General features: G+C 39.8%; 1 protein-coding gene across 5 annotated transcripts in view; it reads right to left on the bottom strand.

The window, feature by feature from the left end:
- DOCK11 (dedicator of cytokinesis 11) overlaps nt 1-22,022 on the bottom strand; it is a 215,723-nt gene that overhangs the window by 120,754 nt on the left and 72,947 nt on the right. For all 5 annotated transcript variants that reach the window (XM_061408367.1, XM_061408366.1, XM_061408368.1 and 2 more), the window contains exons 7-13: nt 20,998-21,132; nt 18,418-18,595; nt 17,935-18,014; nt 16,359-16,442; nt 11,645-11,785; nt 10,211-10,423; nt 433-555 (exon numbers count right to left, since the gene is read on the bottom strand). In XM_061408367.1, coding sequence (XP_061264351.1) covers nt 433-555; nt 10,211-10,423; nt 11,645-11,785; nt 16,359-16,442; nt 17,935-18,014; nt 18,418-18,595; nt 20,998-21,132 — 954 coding nt within the window. The remainder of the gene's footprint in view (nt 1-432; nt 556-10,210; nt 10,424-11,644; nt 11,786-16,358; nt 16,443-17,934; nt 18,015-18,417; nt 18,596-20,997; nt 21,133-22,022) is intronic.

Here is a 22,022-nt window from a genome sequence, read left to right as displayed (position 1 = left end):
TCTTGTCTTTCTTTTCTCATGTCATCAGAGACAGGATTAAATTTGAGTACCGTCTGGCATTTACCCTTGTTGCTCTGACATCTTTGGCTAATATGCAGGGCTGGGAATAAAGAAAGAGTAGCTATTTCCAAGGATATAGTGTCAATGAACATATGTTGCCTAAAAGCCTTTAGCTCTGATTTTGATAAACAAGCAAAAAGCAGATTGCCATGTAAAAAGGGGAAAAAAAAGTCATTTTCAAGCTTAAACGTGCATACTTACAGAGCACACGATATTTTCAGAATATATTGCATGCTGAAAGAATGTTGGGTTTTTGTTGTTGTTGTTATTGTCTTTCTTTTTAGAGGCATCATTGACATTATCATTTAAAGTATCAATAAAAGGCAAATTTTGCATTTGGCTGAAATGCTCACAAATGATCTTTATAAATACCTTTGCCGGGTCGGAATTTTTGATGTAGGGTTCTGCACAGTGTGTGATGTTTCCTTGGAGAACCTTTTCAATTCTTGCAACCAGGAAAATTTCAGGATGTGGATTCGTCACTGAGAAAATTCCCTGGAAAAAAATTCCTTCTGTTAGATTTTTCTTTAATGTAATCTCATGCATACAGTTGCTTGGTTAGTGATTCCTAGCGGTGTGTTTGGCACAGAATATTGATATTCAACATAGGATCATGTCCAGGGCCCTGGTAAGAGATAGCATTTCCATTCATACAGTTTTCAAAGGTCCTGATTGATGTTCCTTTCAATATAGATTTTCAATTTTGTCACCAGTCTCACATCTATTAGTCCCCAAAGTGTAGGTGTCACCCTGACTACTTAGCCTCTTGTGTTTGGTGGGGTATGCAAGGTGTATCCTTAGGCCTAATCAATACAATGTGTATTGTTTGGCTTAAAGTAGCATGTGCTAAAATAGCATACATTGCTGAAGTGGGACAGGACATGCATTTTTAAAGGTAGCTGCCTGTAACTCCACTGCAATTCACTCACCCTTAACTACTACTAAAGGTAGCCAAGAAGGATGAAAACACTTTACTATTCTGCATAGAATAAAAACTAAATCATCCTATAGAAAACACTCCTTTGCTGCAGCAGAAGAGCTCTGGTGCTCTCAATGTAAAGGTAGAGGACAGACGATCCAAAAACTCCTTTTGTCCCAAAACAGTTTGTTTCAGGGACTAATGTAGATGCTACCAAGCTCCATGTGGAACAACTATACCATCTCATGTCCAGCTCAGCTCTTTCCAAATATAATATATTCCAAATAGCCCGTTAGGTGGTGATGTCTGTTGCTTAAATGAGCATCACACAAGTGAATTTGAATGGAAAAATCCATCGTTGGGACTCTACCAAGTTTTATTTTGTCTGCTTGGTATATTAACAACTGTGTTAAGATAGTGTGTTCCAGTTTTCAAAGCATTTCAGACTCATGAGCTCATCTGTTGCAGATAGAACTCTCTGAGGTAGACAGGAAAGAAGAGAACACTGAGTAGAGGACACTAAGTAATCCCCCCCAAATTCAAATGGCGTCTAAGGGTCCTGGATTATGGCTGATTCACCTTCGGATTCCCAAGCAGCAACGATGGAAGAAAGTGGTTAAAAGTTGTTCGAGGAGTTAAATTTCCTGGGTTCAAATTCTGGCCCCACTATTTATGGGTTTAGATAAAGTCACATCCTCCCTATAGCTCAGATTTCCCACCTATGAAATGGGCTATGACAAGAGGAATGGCTATTTTGTAATCTTCTTGAGTGGATTCAATGAAGTAACGCACATTAGGTAACTGGTTACCAGAGTAACCCACATCTCAAGGTCGCAGAATCCGATTTTTGGTTCTGCCAGCAGCATGCTGCCTGCGTTATGAGATGCAGCTGGCAGACTGCTGCAGCAACCCACAGAAAGTATGCTGAGCAGTGCTTTTGAGCACCATCTCAGGCTTTCGATTGTCACATAACTGTGCTAGATAGCTTTTGTGCACCCTCCCCTTAGTCTTTGGGAAGATCCCCTGGAGAAGGGAATGGCAAGTCAGTCCAGTATTCTTGCCTGGGGAAATTCCATGGACAGAGGAGCCTGGCAAGCTACAGTCCATGGGGTCACAAAGAATTTGACACGACTGAGCCACTAACATTTTTCACTTTTTTTTCTCGTCTTCATAAAAACCCTCAAAGGCACTACGACACACACTTCTTACAGATTAAGAAACTGAGGCGTAGTTAGGTTCATGCAGTAAGTGGGTGACGACTGCAGTCAGGGCTTCCAGACAATACAGCCCAGGCTACAGAGCCACTCAGCCTATCAACACAGGCTCCCACTGTCTCACCTGATAAAGCTGGATGAGAAGAGCAACGCTGCTGACTGCCGCAACTAACATTCACTGAGCACCTTCTGTGCCCAGTACTCTAGCCATTTCCCCACACTGATGCCAGAAACGAACATGATCGTGTCAAAGGATGTGACAATTTGATCAGAGGAAGCTGCTTTGACTGTGTGATCCCCGTGACTGCTGCTCTCACTAGCAGCCCCACCGTACTGAGCAAATTCGGCAGGTTGGCACAGGGCCGAGTGCTTTCTGGGATGGGGCACCTTAGACACATGAGAATGCTGAGGCACAGAGATGCTCACTGTTCAACTAACCAGGATTTTGAGGTAGGGGGACACTCTCTGAGGCAGTTCTGCCTTTTGCCCCTTAGCTTCCACCTCTTCTCCACTCCCCAGAACACAGTGGGGTAGCTAGAGAATACCCTGGAATCCCAGGTGGCCTGGGAGTCTGGCTTTTCAGGACAAGGCCCTCCTTTCCCACCAAGGAGACACGGCTATCCCTGCCTCTCTTCAGGGTGACTGTCACCCACATCACTGCCCCCTCCCTCTAAGGAACGGGCCAGGTGTCCCCACTCCCCCAGGGTGTGGCAGGGCATGTGGTAGCAGTGCCCTTTTTCACTAGCTCCACACCTGCTGACCCCCAGTGGGGAGCACACAAACAGACTCCCAAGGGTCAGCACCTCCCCCACAACCCCACCCTAGGTCATCTTGAGGGACCCAGGACACCGAGCTCTATGTGGGCACTTGGGAAGGAACTGTTAGACAGCTGAGAGTGAAGTGACTGGTCACAGTAGCTGGTTGGTGTCAGGAAGGCAAAACTACTCGATGGCCTCAGCTCCTTCCTATTCCTGTGGTCAACTGTTGCTCCTCAGGAAGCCGCGACAGAGAAAGACTCTCCAAGGAGCAGATGGGGAGAACCTAGAATAGCTCCAAGCACCACCATCCACCGAGCCCTGGGAGTAGGTGGCCTCTTCCTATAGATCCTGCTGCCGCTTGAACAGCCTTGCTGTAGGGGTGGGGTCTTCACACTTTCCACAAGTGCCAGGGAAGTGCCATGTCCCTCTCTAGGGTGAGAGGGAAGCAGAACGGCAGGAGGGGAGGGGCAGGAAGGGGGAAGCTGCACTCTGGGGCCTGTTAAGCCAGATTCAGGTCCTGTTCCTCACCATTGTAGCTCTGGGACCTTGAATGAGTCACCTGGTTGCTCCGTGCCTCAGTTTCCTCATCTGTAAAATGGGGATAGGAATAGGACCTATCTACTTTACTAGGGTGTGGTAAGAATTAAATGACTTCACACAAGGACTTCTCTGGTGGTCCAGTGGCTAAGACCCTGCAGTCCCAATGAAGGGGGCCCAGGTTCAACTGCTACAACAAAAGATCCCACATTCCACATGCTAAGACCTGGCACAGCTAAATAAATAAATATTAAGAAAAAATTAATGACTTCATATGGATAAAGTACCTAGAGGAAGACTGAAAAAAATATTGCTGGAAAAAAAATCAATGAGCTCAGATCAGTGTTCAGATCTGCTAATATTGTCTCTCCCTATACACTACTGCATCCTAGTCCTAAACGGAAGAAGTTGAAGAAAAAGACTTCTTCAAAAGGGAATGTTCAACTATTTGAAGTAAATGACCACTTCCTGATATCTTTACTGGATCTGGGGAAAGAGTGCAAAATGATCAAGCCATTTGAGGCCACTTCCATTCATTCTCACCTCTGCAGCTTTCATCTACTCCTTTGAAACCTCCCTGACGTCCCACAACTTCTGCGCCATCTTCTAAGTCAACTTTCAACCCCTGAAGCCTCCTCACATTCCAAACCCCTCCACTCCCATTGTGTTACACATCAGTTCAGTTCAGTTCAGTCGCTCAGTCATGTCTAGCCCTTTGCAACCTCAGGGACTGCAGCACGCCAGGCCTCCCTGTCCATCACCAACTCTGGGAGTTTACTCAAACTCATGTCCGTTGAGTCAGTGCTACCATCCATCTCATCCTCTGTCATCCCCTTCTCCTCCCGCCCTCAATCTTTCCGAGCATCAGGCTCTTTTCAAATGAATCAGTTCTTCACATCAGGTGGCCAAAGTACTGGAGTTTCAGTTTCAGCATCAGTCCTTCCAATGAATACTCAGGACTGATTTCCTTTAGAATGGACTGGTTGGATCTCCTTGCAGTCCAAGGGACTCTCGAACATCTCCTCCAACACCACAGTTCAAAAGCATCAATTCTTTGGCCCTTGGTCTTCTTTATAGCCCAACTCTCACATTCATATATGACTACTGGAAAAACCATAGCTTTGACTAGACGGATTTGTTGCAAAATGATGTCTCTGCTTTTTAATATGCTGTCTACGTTGGTCATACCTTTTCTTCTAAGGAGCAAGCGTCTTTTAATAATATGGCTGCAGTCACTATCTGGAGTGATTTTGGAGCACCCAAAAATAAAGTCTGACACTGTTTCCACTGTTTCCCCATCTATTTCCCATGAAGTGATGAGACCAGATGCCATGATCTTAGTTTTCTGAATGTTGAGTTTTAAGCCAACATTTTCACTCTCCTCTTTCATTTTCATCAAGAGACTCTTTAGTAGTTCTTCACTTTCTGCCATAAGGGTGGTGTCATCTGCATATCTCGGGTTATTGATATTTCTCCCAGCAATCTTGATTCCAGACTGTGCTTCATCAAGTCCAGCATTTCTCATGATGTACTCTGCATATAAGTTAAATAAGCAAGGTGACAATATACAGCCTTGACATACTCCTTTCCCTATTTGGAACCAGTCTGTTGTTCCATATCCAGTTCTAACTGTTGCTTCCTAATTTGCATACAGATTTCTCAAGAGGCAGGTCAGGTGGTCTGGGATTCCCATCTCTTTCAGAATTTCCCAGTTTATTGTGATCCACACAGTCAAAGGCTTTGGCATAGTCAATAAAGAAGAAATAGATGTTTTTCTGGAACTCTCTTGCTTTTTCAATGATCCAATAGACGTTGGCAATTTGATCTCTGGTTCCTCTCCCTTTTCTAAAACCAGCTTGAACATCTGGAAGTTCACAGTTCACGTACTGTTGAAGCCCAGCTTGGAGAATTTTGAGCATTACTTTCCTAGCATGTGAGATGAATGCAATTGTGTGGTAGTTTGAGCATTCTTTGGCATTACCTTTCTTTGGGATTGGAATGAGAACTGACCTTTTCCAGTCCTGTGGCCACTGCTGAGTTTTCCAAATTTGCTGGCAGATGGAGTGAAGAGCTTTCACAGCATCATCTTTTAGGATTTGAAATAGCTCAACTGGAATTCCATCACCTCCACTAGCTTTGTTCTTAGTGATGCTTCCTAAGGCCCACTTGACCTCACATTCCAGGTATGTCTGGCTCTAGGTGAGTGATCACACCATCATGATTATCTGGGTCCTGAAGATCGTTTTTGTGTAGTTCTTTTGTGTATTCTTGCCACCTCTTCTTAATATCTTCTGCTTCTGTTAGGTTCATACCATTTCTGTCCTTTATTCATCTGTTCTTTATTTATCTGATACAGATTTGCCTTGAGAGTCCAGGAGACTCTGGCAGAGGCATGGGTCAGTGATGGCCTACTGCAGGGTTGGAGGTACTGAGTGCAGCAGAGCATGCATTGGATCTTTTGAAGGAGGTCACCATTATCTTCATTACCTGCACCATAGTTTGGCCCTAGGTAAATAATAGGGAGGGAACACAGCCCCATCCACCAACAGAAAATTGGATTAAAGATTTACTAAGGACACCCTGCCCATCAGAACAAGACCCAATTTCCCTCTCAGTCAGTCTCTCCCATCAGGAAGCTTCCATGAGCCTCTTATCCTTCTCCATCAGAGAGCAGACAGACTGAAAACCACAATCACAGAAAACTAATCAATCTGATCACATGGACCACATCCTTGTTTAATTCAATGAAACTATGAGCCATGCCATGTAGGGCCACCCAAGATGGACGGGTCATGGTGAAGAGTTTTGACAAAAGGTGGTCCACTGGCGAAAGAAATGGCAAACTACTTCAGTTATTCTTGCCTTAAGAACCCCAAGAACAGTATGAAAATGCAAAAAGATAGGACACTGAAAGATGAACTCCCCAGGTCGGTAGGTGCCCAATATGCTACTGGACATCAGTGGAGAAATAACTCCAGAAAGAATGAAGAGACAGAGCCAAAGCACACACAACACCCAGTTGTGGATATGACTGTTCATGGAAGTAAAGTCTGATGCTATAAAGAGCAATATTGCATAGGAACCTGGAATATTAGGTCCATGAACCAAGGCAAATTGGAAGTGGTCAAACAGGAGATGGCAAGAGTGAATGTCGACATTCTAGGAATCAGCAAACTAAAATGGACTGGAATGGGTGAATTTAACTCAGATGATCATTATATCTACTACTGTGGGCATGAATCCCTTACAAGAAATGGAGTAGCCATAATAATCACAAAAGAGTCTGAAATGCAGTACTTGGATGCAATCTCAAAAACAACAGAATGATCTCTATTCGTTTCCAAGGCAAACCATTCAATATCACAGTAATCCAAGTCTATGCCCCAACCAATAATGCTGAAGAAGTTGAAGTTGAACGGTTCTATGAAGACCTACAAGACCTTCTAGAACTAACACCCAAAAATGATGTCCTTTTCATTATAGGTGACTGGAATGCAAAAGTAGGAAGTCAAGAAACACCTGGAGTAACAGGCAAATTTGGCCTAGGAGTACAGAATAAAGCAGGGCAAAGGCTAATAGAGTTTTGCCAAGAAAACACATTGGTCATAGCAAATACCCTCTTCCAACAACACAAGAGAAGACTCTGCATATGGACATCACCAGATGGTCAACACCGAAATCAGATTGATTATATTCTTTGCAGCCAAAGATGGAGAAGCTCTATGCAGTCAGCAAAAACAAGACTGGGAGCGGACTGTGGCTCAGATCATGAACTGCTTATTGCCAAATTCAGACTTAAATTGAAGAAAGTAGGGAAAACCACTAGACCATTCAGGTATGACCTAAATCAAATCCCTTATGATTATACAGTGGAAGTGACAAATAGATTCAAGGGATTAGATCTGATAGATGGAGTAACTGAAGAACTATGGACAGAGATTCCTGACATTGTACAGGAGGCAGTGATCAAGATCATCACTATGAACAAATGCAAAAAGGCAAAACGGTTGTCTGAGGAGGCCTTACAAATAGCTGTGCAAAGAAGAGAAGTGAAAAGCAAAGGAAAAAAGGAAAGATATACCCATTTGAATGCAGAGTTCCAAAGAATAGCAAGGAGAGATAAGAAAGCCTTCCTCAGTGATCAACGTGTTATACATATCAGCATTTAATTACATTCTGCCTAATTTTGCTGCCTGAGGTCTTTCAAACAGACCTAGGTTCAAATCCCACCTTCACCACTACTGGCTTTGCCATGGTAGGCAGCTTACTTAGCCTCCCTGATTTGCAAACCAGTCATAATTATATTTTACAAGACAATCATGTTTACATGAGACATCAGTGGAAGATTCTAGCACACAAGAGATATTAAAAAAATGTTGATTTTCTTCCAAACTGGGTTATAAATGGCATGACATCTGAACACATTGAAGTAAGGCAGCAAATATATCATCGGCTTACAAGGACTTATTTGGAATTGTGTGGAAAATTTTCAACATATAATGCAATAGCAGGTTCTCGAATACTTATAATACTGTTTTGCTCAATCTCTCTTTTAGAAGCACAGGCCATCAGAGTGGAATGTTCATATATGTGACAACCACAGTCGAGTAACAACCCAAGAGAATGAGGGATAACATGGGGAAAAACGACCACAGATCCACAGCCCACAGAGGGGAGTGACAACACATGTATCAATGAGCATAATCTTTGACACCGAAATGCCCAATGCTTAAAATTTATTCTAGGGAGATAATACACATGAGCTACAAGGATGCAATAATGCAGCATTATTTATGATATGTCAAAATTAGAAATATCCTAATAAGCTAAATCACCATATCATTCTTTAATAAGAATGTAACTGATCCAGAGAGTGATATAGGATGATAAACATGATGTTCAATGAATACAGTAGGTATAAAACAGCAGGACTATAATACAGTTCGTAAGAGCACACATAATGTATGTGTTTATATATACACAACAGAGATATTTAGAAAAATGTTGGCCAAAATGTTAATAGTTATCATTTATGGGTGCTGATTTTTAATTTTCTTCTTTAGTACTTTTTGTATTCTTTGAATTTTCTACATAATAATCTATTTATCTTTTTAATCAGGAAAAAAAGTAACTTTTTTTTTTTAAAGCGGGGAATAACTGTTTTACAATGTTGTCTTGGTTTCTGCTATACAATGCAAATCAGCCATAATTATATGTATGTCTCCTTCCTCTAGAGCCTCCCTCCCCCCTCCCATGCCACTTCTCTAGGTCATCGCAAAGCGCCAGGCTGGGCTCCCTGTGTTATATACACAGCAGCTTCCCACTAGCCAGCTATCTTCCACATGATGGTGTATATGTGTCAGTGCCACTTTCTCAATTCGTCCCGCCCTCTCCTTCCCCTGCTGCGTCCACAAGTCAGTTCTCTACGTCTGCATCTCTACTCCTTCCCTGCAAGTGGGTTCATCAGTACTATTTTTCTAGATTCCATATATATGTGTGTGTGTTAATATATGATATTTGTTTTTCTCTTTCTGACTTACTTCATTCTATAGAACAAGCTCCAGGTTCACCCACCTCACTACAACTGACTCAAATTCGTTCCTTTTTATGGCTGAGTAATATTGCATTATATACATGGTTGGTGGGAATGTAAATTGATATAGCCACTACAGAGAACAATATGGACATTCCTTTAAAAACTAGGGATACAACTACCATATGACCCAGCAATCCCACTAATAGGGCATGTATCCTGAGAAAACCACAATTCTAAAAGACACGTGCTTCCCTGGTGGCTCAACTGCTAAAGAATCTGCCTGCAATGTGGGAGACCTGGGTTCGGATCTCTGGGATGGGAAGATCCCCTGGAGAAGGGAAAGGCTACCCACTCCAGTATTTTGGCCTGGAGAATTCCATGGACTGTATAGTCCATGGGGTCGTAAAGAGTTGGACACAACTGAGTGACTCTCACTTTCTTTTCAAAAGACACATGCACCCAAAGTTCATTGCAGCACTATTTACAATAGCCAGGACATGGAAGGAATAACATTTTTATTTGAGGTAAAATAAATCTCCTTACAAAGTGAGCTGCTTTGTTCTGCTTCTTCCTGCTTTAGTTCTCTGCAATACTCTAATTTCCTTTCAGTTGCAGAAGTCTAGAAGGCAGACTATCAGTTCTGCTCTGCCTAACCTCTTAAGGCCTCTGGTCTGATCCGAGGTCAAAATGCAAGGGAACTGTTTGGCTCCTTCTAAAGGGGATTCTTTGTATCAGATAGGACGGCTGTGACGACATAAGAACTCCTTGTGTAAGGACTGTTTATGCTCCATTAAAGCTACCTACTCGAAATGGGAATGGGAAAGGGAAGGTTATTTTAGGGTCAACTTTTTCTTCAAAGAAAATAGCCTTTCAGGTACTTATTGCCTTGCTCAAAAGTATGTGCATGAGTCCAGGGGTGTGTCTGTGTCATCTGCATTCCATCTCACAAAATACTTCCTTTGAGATTCCCATCACGTCCCACTTCACTAGGGTATTATTAGCATATTTGCTGTTTTCCCTTTTATTCCCTCCAACTTCAGTCACCAGAAAAACAGCTATACACAGACCCTACAAAAGACGGAATGCCCATGAAAACATTAAAATATTGGCCTGAAACTATACAAGAAACCAAGGGTCTTTCTGTTTCTTATTCTGAACGTGCTACCAAGACTAAAAGATTCCTTACCTGCTTTATAAAGCGTAACTGAGATTCAGCAATTCCATGAATGAAAGACTCAGGTGAAGAGCCTCTTGGGGTACCATCAGTAGCTGGTTGGCTTGAAGGGCCCCACAGCATTTCACGGACAGATGGGGGATTCAAGTCTACATGGAAGTCAGCTGAAATCTTACAGTTGTTCTTCACATCAAACAAGGCAAGATTAATAAAAAAGGGTTCAACCTGGGAATGAAAACCATTACATTTTTTAACAATGACTTTTATTTTAGGTGGGATGGGGGAGGGACACAAATTACAGAAATTTTTTTTTTATTCTTCAAGTTTCTGTGATTACAGTTCCTTTCTGAGTTCAATATTCAGCTAAAAGTGTATTATGGCTCATTTGCATATGAGAAACAGCTTTCTAAATAACAGACTCTCAAATTGTAACTTTTGTCCTGTGTAATTTCATAAGTTACAAATTTTTTTAAATGAGTAGAAATCGGAAGTCACACTTAAAGAACATCAATTATTCTATGAATAAATTTTAATTCTCCATAGGCTCATTGAAATTACCTAAAAATAATGCCAATATTACACAGTAGAAATAAATCTTCCCTTTTTCTATATTACAGCTTACTGGATTATACATTTAATAAGAGCTAATATCAGTCAAAATCAAATTACTTGACAAAAGCTTTGCCCCATCAGCATTTTGGAAGACATGATTCCTCTCTACAGATGGCATTTGAAAGCTGGTCACAAAGAGAAATTTCATGCCAGATGGCATAAAGATTAACCCTTTACACACCGAGAGTCTGCTAGTGTATCTCAGCTACTTCATAAGAGAATAAATCATCACTGGATACTTTTCAAACATAAACTAGAACTCCCTTCCCCCCCCCCCCAAAAAAAAAGAAAACAAAAAAAGGTGAACAGAAAATGCAGTCTTTTGGGTGATTTTACATTCATAGTTTCAAGTATTCCTAAGCAGCTCAAATGATCTGTGACAGCTAATAATTAGAATTTTCTGTGCAGAACACAATGAATTCACTCGATGAGAATAGTGAGTGAGACAAGCTGAATGAACAGCCTCTGTGTTCCTTCATGATTTTGGTGTTCCTTATTCATGGCTATGAGTCAATTTCACAGAAGTCATATTCTCTAGTAAAATTTACAAATTTGAGGACTTTCCAGGTTCTGGAGATATGTCCCTCCTGAAGGTCAAGAGCCTACGTACTCTGCTATTTTGAATAGGTAAGACTTTCATGAATCCTCTTAAGATGAAAACATATTCCTATCCTGGCAAAAGAAAGACAAATAAAATTCTTCCATGTTAAATTTATTGTAACATGTAGCAATGGAATTTTCACCCAGTAAATTAGTTCTCAGCAAAAACAAAACAAAACAGTAATTTCTTTAATGTACTGGTTTAAGGGAGGTAGAAGAAAAAGTCATACATACGTTTGTGGGTGGTCCTTTTGCATTGTCTCCAACTTGACCCAAGATATTGAACATTAAATCATGGCAATTTACCAAGAAACGTTTATTGCACTTTTCCTCAAATGGCTTTATATCAGGTTCAATTCCTGAAAAGTCCAACCTCTAAAAAACAGATAATATGAATCATTTCTCTCCCAAAATAGAATTCACATGAATTCACATAGATCTCTAAGTAAAACTTGCAAAATCTAACAGATCTCTGTCCATTCTTCATTTGAACTCTTAACTTTTTTCAGTGAGCCTTTGTAGTGTTCTTACACTAAGGTTCTAACACTGAAATAAATCCCTGCCTCACTCCTGACCCTGCTCCTCTGATTTCATCTCCTACCACTCAAGCCTGCCCCCTCCCTCTGTTTCAGCTCCACCAGCCTCTTTGGTTATTTTTCCAGCACACCAAGTACACTCCCACCTCAGGACCTTTGAACTTGCTGTTCTGTCAGGAACTCTCTTTCCCCAAGATAGATGCATGGTTTACTCCCTCATTTCATTCAAGTCTCTAATCAATTGGCAGTCCCAAAGACAGACTTTCCTTAACTCCCTATATAGAATTATATACTCTCTGACAGCCTATACTCCCTTTCCTTAATTAAGTTTCTAACATTATTTTTAACATTTACTTCATTATTTATTGTTTGTCCTCCCCACAAAATACTGTGTTCCAGGATGGTAGGAATTTTGTTTCTTTTCTGAGCTGTGCATGAAACAAATTTGACATGAATGGATATGGGAGGCAAGAATAATACCATAGCCTCTAACTTGGAAGATTCAGTAGATTGTGATGTTATAAACCTAGTTGTGAAATAAAAATGAATAGCAGATATAAGGGGAGGGTGAATAGAGGCAATGACTTCAGTTTAGGATATACTGAGTTTGAAAGGATACAAGTAACTGGTTAGAAAATAGGGAAGGTGTGGGTTGGAGATCTGGATTTCAGAATCAGTGGCAACTAGGGTGAGGAGGATGAGGCTGGAACCCTGGGGACCACCTACACTGAAATGATGGACAGAGGGTGAGGCGTGTACATAGGAAACAAAACCACTGAGCTCGGCTTCTAACAGAGCTGGAGGATGAATCCTGGATGCCACTGAGATATATTTTTTAAATTATTCGTACTTCAAAAAAAGTTTAAAAGAAGATACTGAGAGTCAAGAAATTCCTCCCAGCAGGGGAGGAATCTGTCCCCCTCCCCCGCCCCAAAGAAACTCACTGAATCCCCCTTCAGCTCACCCAGCTCAGGCGATCTGAGTTCATCTGTTCATTCTGATTGTCTGAACAGATTCACATTCTGTTCACAAATGTAAGAAAAAGTATAGACTGTGGCACAACTTACTATACTTTCAATAAGACCAGAGAGAGGGTAGATGGGAAGTGACTGGATGAATCTGAGCAGAATATATTGCCAGTATGGAAAAGTCAAGCCAAGAAACACAAGAATTTTTCTCAATTGCCTGAGTAATTCAAGCCAAAACAGGTATTGTGCCTGAAGAGTCTTAGATAATTATAGCTGTTCTGACCTTGACTGCGTCACTGACAAAACTCCCCTTAAAAGGGCCTAAAGTATAATATTTGTACCTGAAAGCATAATTTTTTCCCCTAGAGTCTATTTATCTACAAATGTGTGGGACTAGACAGCTCCCTCTTGAACACTTATCTGTCTGTGGAGCCAGCAAAGGCAAGTCATTGCCATGGAGATCAATTCTAATTTCCGCCCATTTATCTGCTCTCCTTTCGAGCTTACTCAGACAGTGGAATGTGAAAGAAAACTGGACTAAACCACTCCAGCCCCCTTTCTCTTCTGAGGCCTGTGCGTGCAAATGTGGGGACATACGGCCTTCTCTAGGAGTTCAAAGTCAGAACCAACTCCTTCAGTCAGTGTTTCTTTATTCTCTACAGTCAGTGGTAGAAAACTCGTCTCTGGACACTGAACTCTGACCATAAGGGAAGGCTGATATTATCGGATGGCCTGCCTACCTAGAAATGTACACACAACCTGGATTTCTCTGTGGTAAAATTGGCCTTCCGTAATTAACACTGAATTCAATTTTTGCTCAAACTTTCATCTCAACTGTAAATTTTTCTCTCACTGTAGCTCACTGATAAACAAACATAAAATCAGTTCTGCTGCATGACCACAAAAACACTACACCACAAATTTTTTAAATACATTGGATGGAGTTTCAACCACAGTCAATTGGCTTCTTTGTATACAATCAAAGAGTCTGACATGTTCAATTAGAGTGCAATCAAGATGGCGGGGGGGGGGGGTGCACGGGACAACAAGTGAATCAAAGGCTCAGACATGGCTCAAATGAGTGAATTTCTGAATTAATATCTTAGAACTAACATTCCCAAGGCCTGCTATACACTTTCTGGAAAAAAATTATAGAACTTACACAAATAATATAATAGTGCTATGGGGGAAAAAAGATGAAACATTTAAAATGAATTTTCCCCAGATAATTTTATTTTTTCATGTAGTATTTTTATTAAGGAAAAACTTCTGCATTATTGATAGACTACATACTTTTTCCATTTCAGACTAAAAGAATTTTAGTTAGAAAAATGTTTGAAGCAAAAGAAACACAATCTATCTTCCCCAAATTATTTTATATTTTATTGCTACATATTCACCGAGAAAAAAACTATAATGCTTATATAATGCATACTATTTAAAAATTCCATAGATTTTAATTAGAAATCTCATGTAGAAAACCCCTTCATGGATCACAGCCTTGTCATGGCAAAGAGGCTTGCGTAACTCTGTGAATCTATGAGCCATGCCATGTAGGACCAACCAAGACAAACAGGACAAGGTGAAGAGTTCTGACAAAACGTGGTCTACTGGAGGAAGAATGGCAACCCACTCCAGTATTCTTGCCACAAGAACTCCATGAATGGTAGTAAAAGGCAAAAACATATGAAACCAGAAGATGAGCCCCCCAGATCAGAAGCTGTCCAATATGCTACTGGGGAAGAGCAGAGGGCAATTACTAATAGCTCCAGAAAGAATGAAGAGGCTGGGCCAAAATGGAAACAACACTCAGCTGTGGATATGTCTGGTGGTAAAAGTAAAGTCCAGTGCTATAAAGAACAATATTGCATAGGAACCTGGAATGTTAGGTACATGAATCAAGGTAAATTGGAGGTGGTCAAGCAGAAAGAGGATGGCAAGAGTGAACATTGACATTTTAGGAATCAATGAACTAAAATGGACGGGAATGGGTGATTTAACTCAGATGGCCATTATATCTACTACTGTGGGCAAGAATCCTTTAGAAGAAATGGAGTAACCCTCATAGTCAACAAAAGAACGTGAAATACTGAGACATTACTTTACTGACAAAGGTCTGTATAGTCGAACCTATGGTTTTTCCAGTAGTTGTGTACAGATGGAAAAAGCTGGACCATAAAGAAAGCTAAGTGCAGAAAAATTGATGCTTTTGAATTGTGGTGCTGGAGAAGACTCTTGAGAGTACCTTGGACAGCAAGGAGATGAAACCAGTCAATCCTAAAGGAAATCAATCCAGAATATGCATTGGAAGGACTGATGCTGCAGCTGAAACTACAATACTTTGGCCACCTGACACAAAGAGCCAACTTATTGGAAAAAAACCCTGATGCTAGGAAAGATTGAAGGCAAAAGGAGAAGGGGGTGGCAGAAAATGAGATGGCTAGAATGGACATGAATTTGCTCAAACTCTGGGAGACAGTGGAAGACAGATGAGCCTGACTTGCTGCAGTCCATGGGGTTGCAAAGTGTCAGATAGTACTTAACAACTGAACAACAATATGTAGAAATACTGAAAAGAAAACCAAAAGATTCATCTTCCCTCAAGTATTTTATTTTCTTGTGAAGTATTTTCCATTAAGAAAAATATCTGTAAAATTTAGACACGGTAGAAGTTTACCATTTTTAAAAATTGGTAATTTAGTTGGAAAATATCATGGAATTACCTAAATCAGAAGAAAATATGAAAAAGAATAGATACATGTATATGTATGACTGAATCACTCTGTTGTACACCTGAAACTAACACAACATTGTTAATCAACTATACACAAATATAAAATATAAATTAAAAAATAAAAGGTAAAAAGAATCATGGAACTAAATATTAACTACATATTTAGTAGTATCTTAATACTAAAAGTGCCTCACTCTTGTGAAAGAGACTAAAATACACATGTGCACATAAATTTGCACTTTCCTGGATCGCTTTCCCTCTGAAGTGAGATTAAACCAGACATGAAAATTATCCCAGTTCTACAGGCCTACATCAAAAATGGAAAATAAACATGTCTCATATGATGTGGTGTTCCTTATACTATACATTTTCACGGATACTGGATCACAGTTGTATTTAATGTGTTAAAAGCACTGAAACCATTGTTAAAGATTCTTTAATTTATTGACTTTGAAGAGTAAGATGAAGTGACAACAATATAAAGAATTGAGAGGAATATATATATACACACACATATATACAGTTCCAAACTATTTGTATATTTTCAGCCCTCCTAGTGAAATTAGTTATTAAGCTACCTATTCAAAGCAACCAAGACAAAAAAATATAAAGCAATAAATATATGCCCAGTTTAAATCAGTGATTTAAACATTTCAGACACTGTTTATCTGAATAAGCAACAATTATTTAAAGCAATATATCATTAATACCTGAACTTCTGAATCGAAAGAAAAGAGATTCTGTCTTCCATCTCCTCTACTGAGCTTGTTTAGTTGTTCAGTTTCTCTTCCATACTAAAATTGAAACAGACAAATATATATATATATATATATATATATATACACACACACACACACATATACACGTGTTGATCATTACTTCATCCTTCAAAACAGTATTAAATGCCATTTAATGATCTAGTTTATGAGAAACTAGCAGCTTGACACAGCTTCAAATATACACTCTTCTCCACTTCCAAGTACTTAAGGTGGATACAGAATGCTTGCTGTGCAGAGTTACAGTCACAGTTACAGTTACAGTTACAGTCGACCTGTGCTATTAATCAAGTATTTACACTTGCTATACACTTTTTTAAGACCAAGAATATTATTCAACCCATAGTACAAAAAAGAAATACAAGAGACTTGTGATATAAAAGAGAATTAACAAGAGAACTAATCCATGGTGCTACTCATCCATGATATATATAATATATATATATAAATCCATGAGTATATATGTTACATATATATATATGTATATTATATACAATTCTGATTCTATCACTTTAGGAAAAAAAAACATAATGGGCTCTATGGTCTGAAATAACAAAGACTCAAAGAGAACACATTAAAATCTACAGGGGATCATGAGTGTGTTTCAAAATTTTTGAAAATATATTAACATTGAAGCTTAAGAGAATGGTAAATTTAAAACAGAAAAAAGTAACATCTAAATCTGTATAAGTTAATAGCTCAGGAGGAGGAATAAAGTAAAAATATAAATAGGTTTGGCAAGGATTTAAATGGAGAAATAGGGTATAACCTCCTAATCTAGTATAGAGTCCACAGAATAAAATATGTAACCTAGTAAGACAGACATGATAATCACCTCTACACTTTCAAAGCGGGCTCATTTCAAACACCAAAGAACAGAGTAATCAACACAAATGATGTCTGTTAACCAAAATCCTTATCTGATAAAATTATTCATATACATATAGATAGGCATTCACATACAGACAGACTCTGATTTTCATATGAAATTAACATATACAAACAATTAGACTGAATATCATGTTCAATCTGCATCAATAGCTCCTTGAATGAATAATATTTAGTGTATGAATGACATATAGTAATTAAACTGAATGTGGAGAAGGAAATAGCAACCCCCTCCAGTATTCTTCCCTGGGAAATCCCATGGACAGTAGGAGGCTGGTGGGCTACAGTCCATGGGGTCCTAAAAAAGTCCGATATGACATAGCGACTAAACCAGAACAATACACTTAATAAGAAATAGCAGATAAAATTAATATTCATAAGAATCTAGTAGCATTTCTTGGAACCTAGGGAAAAAAAATAACACTTTCCAAACTGTTAGTTGGTACTGAGCAGGTCCAACCTGAGCAGTGTACTTGTCTTTTGTAATCTCTACCTGTTTCACTAATTTGTTGCGATTTTGAACTTAGAAATGACATTGCCAAATGGAATCCAGCATTACAGCCTTAATATGCAGGATTAACACTGTCTCACTTGAAGGTAAGTTGTAGTAACAAAGGTGTACCTTCATCAGTTCCGGATGCATGCTCCTTTCCAAACTGGCCATGATGTTCTCGGCTTTTCCTTGGCTGCTAGGTTCATCATCTGAAAATTCATTAAAAGCAGATGTTCTAAACCATGCAGACCATTAACAATCACCTAAGAGGAATATCCTAACTATCTCTCTCTCCCACCCCAATCTCTCCTACTAGATTTATTACAAAGAATTTTGATTATGAAAGCACTGGGAAAACTTTAATGGACTTTTGAAAATCTGCCATGAATCCCCTATCTGTTTTCAGTCTGGTTATATTTCACATGTCAGAGCCAATGGAGCATCAACTCTTTAAAAAAAAGAAAAACCTATCAACCTCCACAGTCACTTTTAATGAAGAAGTAGGTCAACCCTCACGAATAAGAGTTCCATATTCACCCTACACAAAGGACATTCCCATGGATTAAACACGAGGGCTTTACCTCAATAACGAATTATTAAAAAAATTCTGACCTTGTGATATTTCCACCGTCTCCTTTTTCTCTTGCACTAAACTGTCAGTATTGATTTGAATAATCTTTTTCAAAGTTATCAACCATTCCTCCATTTCCTGCTCAGTTTCAGCAGCCAGATAATGGCTATACTTATCTAACATCTTGAGTTCAAAAGCATGACGGCGCATTTTGGGGCACTGGAGGGAAAAAAGAAGAGGTATGTGTTCAGTTAGTTTAGTTACCCTTTTAATACTAGATTTCATTAGTTTATTTTTACCTCAGCTCAGCACACATGTATGTCAATACTTTCATGAAATAATTGCTTCTTTCAACAAGGAACAGAAATTCCAAGACAATGTAAAGACCATGTCAAACATCTTTTTTATTCCCCTTAGTATTGAGCACTGGAGAAGGAAATGGCAACCCACTCCAGTATTCTTACCTGGAGAATCCCATGGACAGAGGAGCCTGGTGGGCTGCAGTCCATGGGGTCACGAGAGTCGGACACGACTTAGCGACCAAAGCACCACCAGTATTGAACATGGAAGTATAAGCACAAAGCTGATATAAAATACTACATGTTGAGTGGGTATTATCATTTAAGGCCTTCTGACATCCTTCACATTTAAATAATCAAACTAACTCGACAAAAATAAGCCAATGTTTTACTATTTCCACCCTGCTGGAAGTTTTCCTGACATATTTATAGATTTTCAAAAGCAGTCCTTAAAAACAAGCTCAAATGTGACCTGAAATAAATCTGGTAGCTGCTTTATATCACACCATAAAATACAATATCGCTATCTAGTTCATTTTCATCACAGTATGAAAGAAGTATAAAAGAAGACTGTAGTTGGTTCATATTAAAGTGTGGTTCTCAATAAAAATGATGGAAATGGCCTAGACTGAATCCTAGCACACAAGAAAAGAAAAGCCTCTTCCTTTCATCAAACATGATGACACCTTCTTTTATATTACCGCTTTCTCTGTCATGACAAAAGAAGTCTGTCCCCTGGTCCCAAACCTCAGCCTTAATTTCAAGGAAGGCTCATGAATCAATAATTTTCTACTGCATGGTCATTATTCAGGATGGATCCAAGAAAGTCCCTCCTTCTCATCTTCAAAGTATAGTAAAGAATGATTAAACTGCTGTAGCAAGTCCTAAAGATTTATATATTTGAAAATATTTGGGAGGAGGGAATCATAAATAGAGGAGAAATCAGAGCCTGGGAGCCCCAGTAAAGGAAGGTCAAACTGTACTAGAGCTAATTGAGAAAATGTGGGAATTGTATGTGCCTTCTTCTTTCCAGAAATATAAGAAAGCTGTCACACATATATATTGGGTTGGCCAAAAAGTTTGTTCCGTTTTCTGTAATGTTACAGAAAAAAACAAATGAACTTTTTGCCAATTCAATGTATAAAAGAAGGTACCTTCTATTCACATAGATCATTGTATATTATATTTTAAAGTGTTTTTTCATTTGCTTCTCATGATAATCTCACTTAATAAAGTGAGGAGATATTATTAATCACACTTTACACCTCTGTAAACTAAGATTCAGGTAGGTTGGGGGTGTTGAACCGACATCTCCTGCCTCCCAATCAACGCAGTGCCCCTTCTAGTCGACCAGGCCAGGCTGGCTCTGTAGTCTTGGCTCCTATTGCTTGGTCAATCAACTTCCTACTTAATCATCTCTCTGTCCTCTACTCCCCACCCTGTACATACTAACCCTAACATCCATGCCCCCTCAGTGACTCAAATCAGCAAACATGTATTAAGCCCCTACTGTATATACAACTTACCTAATTATTATAAGGGGCTTGGACATGAATATGACATGGTCTCTATAATGGAACAAGGAATGGGAATAATTCAGCACAGTGGTAGCACAGGGGAGCTGGAGCATAGTTCCACTTAGTGGGAGTGAGTGTGAGGAAGAAAACAAAAAATGTTTTCATGGTACAAGGCCCATTTGAGCTAAGTCTTAAAAGATAAGGTTCAAACAGGAAGTATGTGCTGGGCAGAGGAACAAATATAAGAAAGGCACATGTGTGTGACACTCTGTGGAGTGCTTAGCCTGGAGTGATGAGAGCACAGAATGTATGAGGGGGGTGCCGGGGGTGGGGGTGGGGGGTTAGTAGGAAAAGTCAAATCACCATGGGCCTGCAATGCCCTGGTAGGATCTTTAGAGCTCACTCTGCAAGACAGTAAATCAAGAGCCAAAAGGTTTTGAACAGACGAGTGAAGGACCCCATCTATATCTCAGGAAGATGGAGTGGAGCATGGCAACGCAACAGAAGGCAGAAGACAAGACTCTAGGCAAGAGAGGATAAAAGAGAGAACAGGAGGAAGACAGTGAGAATGGAAAGAAGGTGAGGGATTGAAGAGGCACTTTGGAGCAGACTCCAGAGGATCGCGAAAGCACTTGAATGGCAGCACAGAGGGAGAGTGGGATTCTGAAGAGGATTCCGAGTGTCTAGTATGCATGTTTTGATAGGTGGAGAGGCAATTCATCAAGGCAGAAAAGTACTGAGGTTCTGAATAGATCAACAACCCTCTTCCAGAATGAGAAAGAAATATTACCTCCATGAGCCCTACCTGAACAACATCGATGCAAGCATCCAAGTAGATGCAACCTTTAGATTCTTTTGAATTTTTCTCATCTTTATAGGAATTGAGAATATACGAACCATCAGGAAGCTGAGTTAAGTAAAAATACCGTCTCTTGAACACCTATGGGGGAAAAACCAACAATGACACATTTGTTACATATACACGGCATCTGAACAAAACACCTTGATGGGTTTGCCACAGACATTATATCCGGATAATTTGCAGACAACTTGGAGACGTCATTAGGAATCAGCATGATCTTCACTTTCTTAAGATGGAGAGCTTGAAGTCAAGTGGTTTAACTCTTAGCCAAGTATCTGGAGAAATTTTAACTCTTTATAGTTTATAAAGCATTTATGTATATGAATTACTATCCATTTCATTACAGCATCCTTTTCCTGTTTAATTGCAAACCATAACTGGATTCTTATTATTTCATTAACTGGATTCTTATTATTTCATTCACATCACTACAAATCCAAGTTGTATGTATATATACAGTATATATATACTTATATATACATTATATATATATATGTAATATACACACACACACCCTGTATCATGTACTTATATCTCACCTGTAGACCTTACTGCACTCACTTATGCTGCTCCAGGGTCCCTATTCCTGAAAGTCCAGCTTAGAAAGTACTCACAGGGAAACACTGAGCACCACCACTTGCTACAAGTTGCTGCTGAAAGCCCTGTAGGCTGAGAAGTGCGTTAAAAGGCCCAATGGGATTAGCCCATCCATTTGAAATTAGGGATTAATAGTAAGGAATACCCTTGCTACAACTCACAGTGAAATCCACAGGAATTGGAGAAGAGCTGGAAGACAGCCTGATGCATTTATTCTTCCCTCTGCATGTGTGCATGCTCAGTCGCTTCAGTTGTGTCCAACTCTTTGTGACCTTCTGGACTGTAGCTCTCCAGGCTCCTCTGTCCATGGGATTTCTCCAGGCAAGAATACTGGAGTGGGTTGCTGTGCTTCCTCCAGGGGATCTTCCCGA

This window comes from Bos javanicus, chromosome X (genome assembly GCF_032452875.1).
Source record: "Bos javanicus breed banteng chromosome X, ARS-OSU_banteng_1.0, whole genome shotgun sequence".
NCBI classification, from domain to species: domain Eukaryota; kingdom Metazoa; phylum Chordata; class Mammalia; order Artiodactyla; family Bovidae; genus Bos; species Bos javanicus.
The sequence above is the reverse complement of the archived record's forward strand: the minus strand, read 5'-3'. Positions and strand labels throughout refer to the sequence as shown.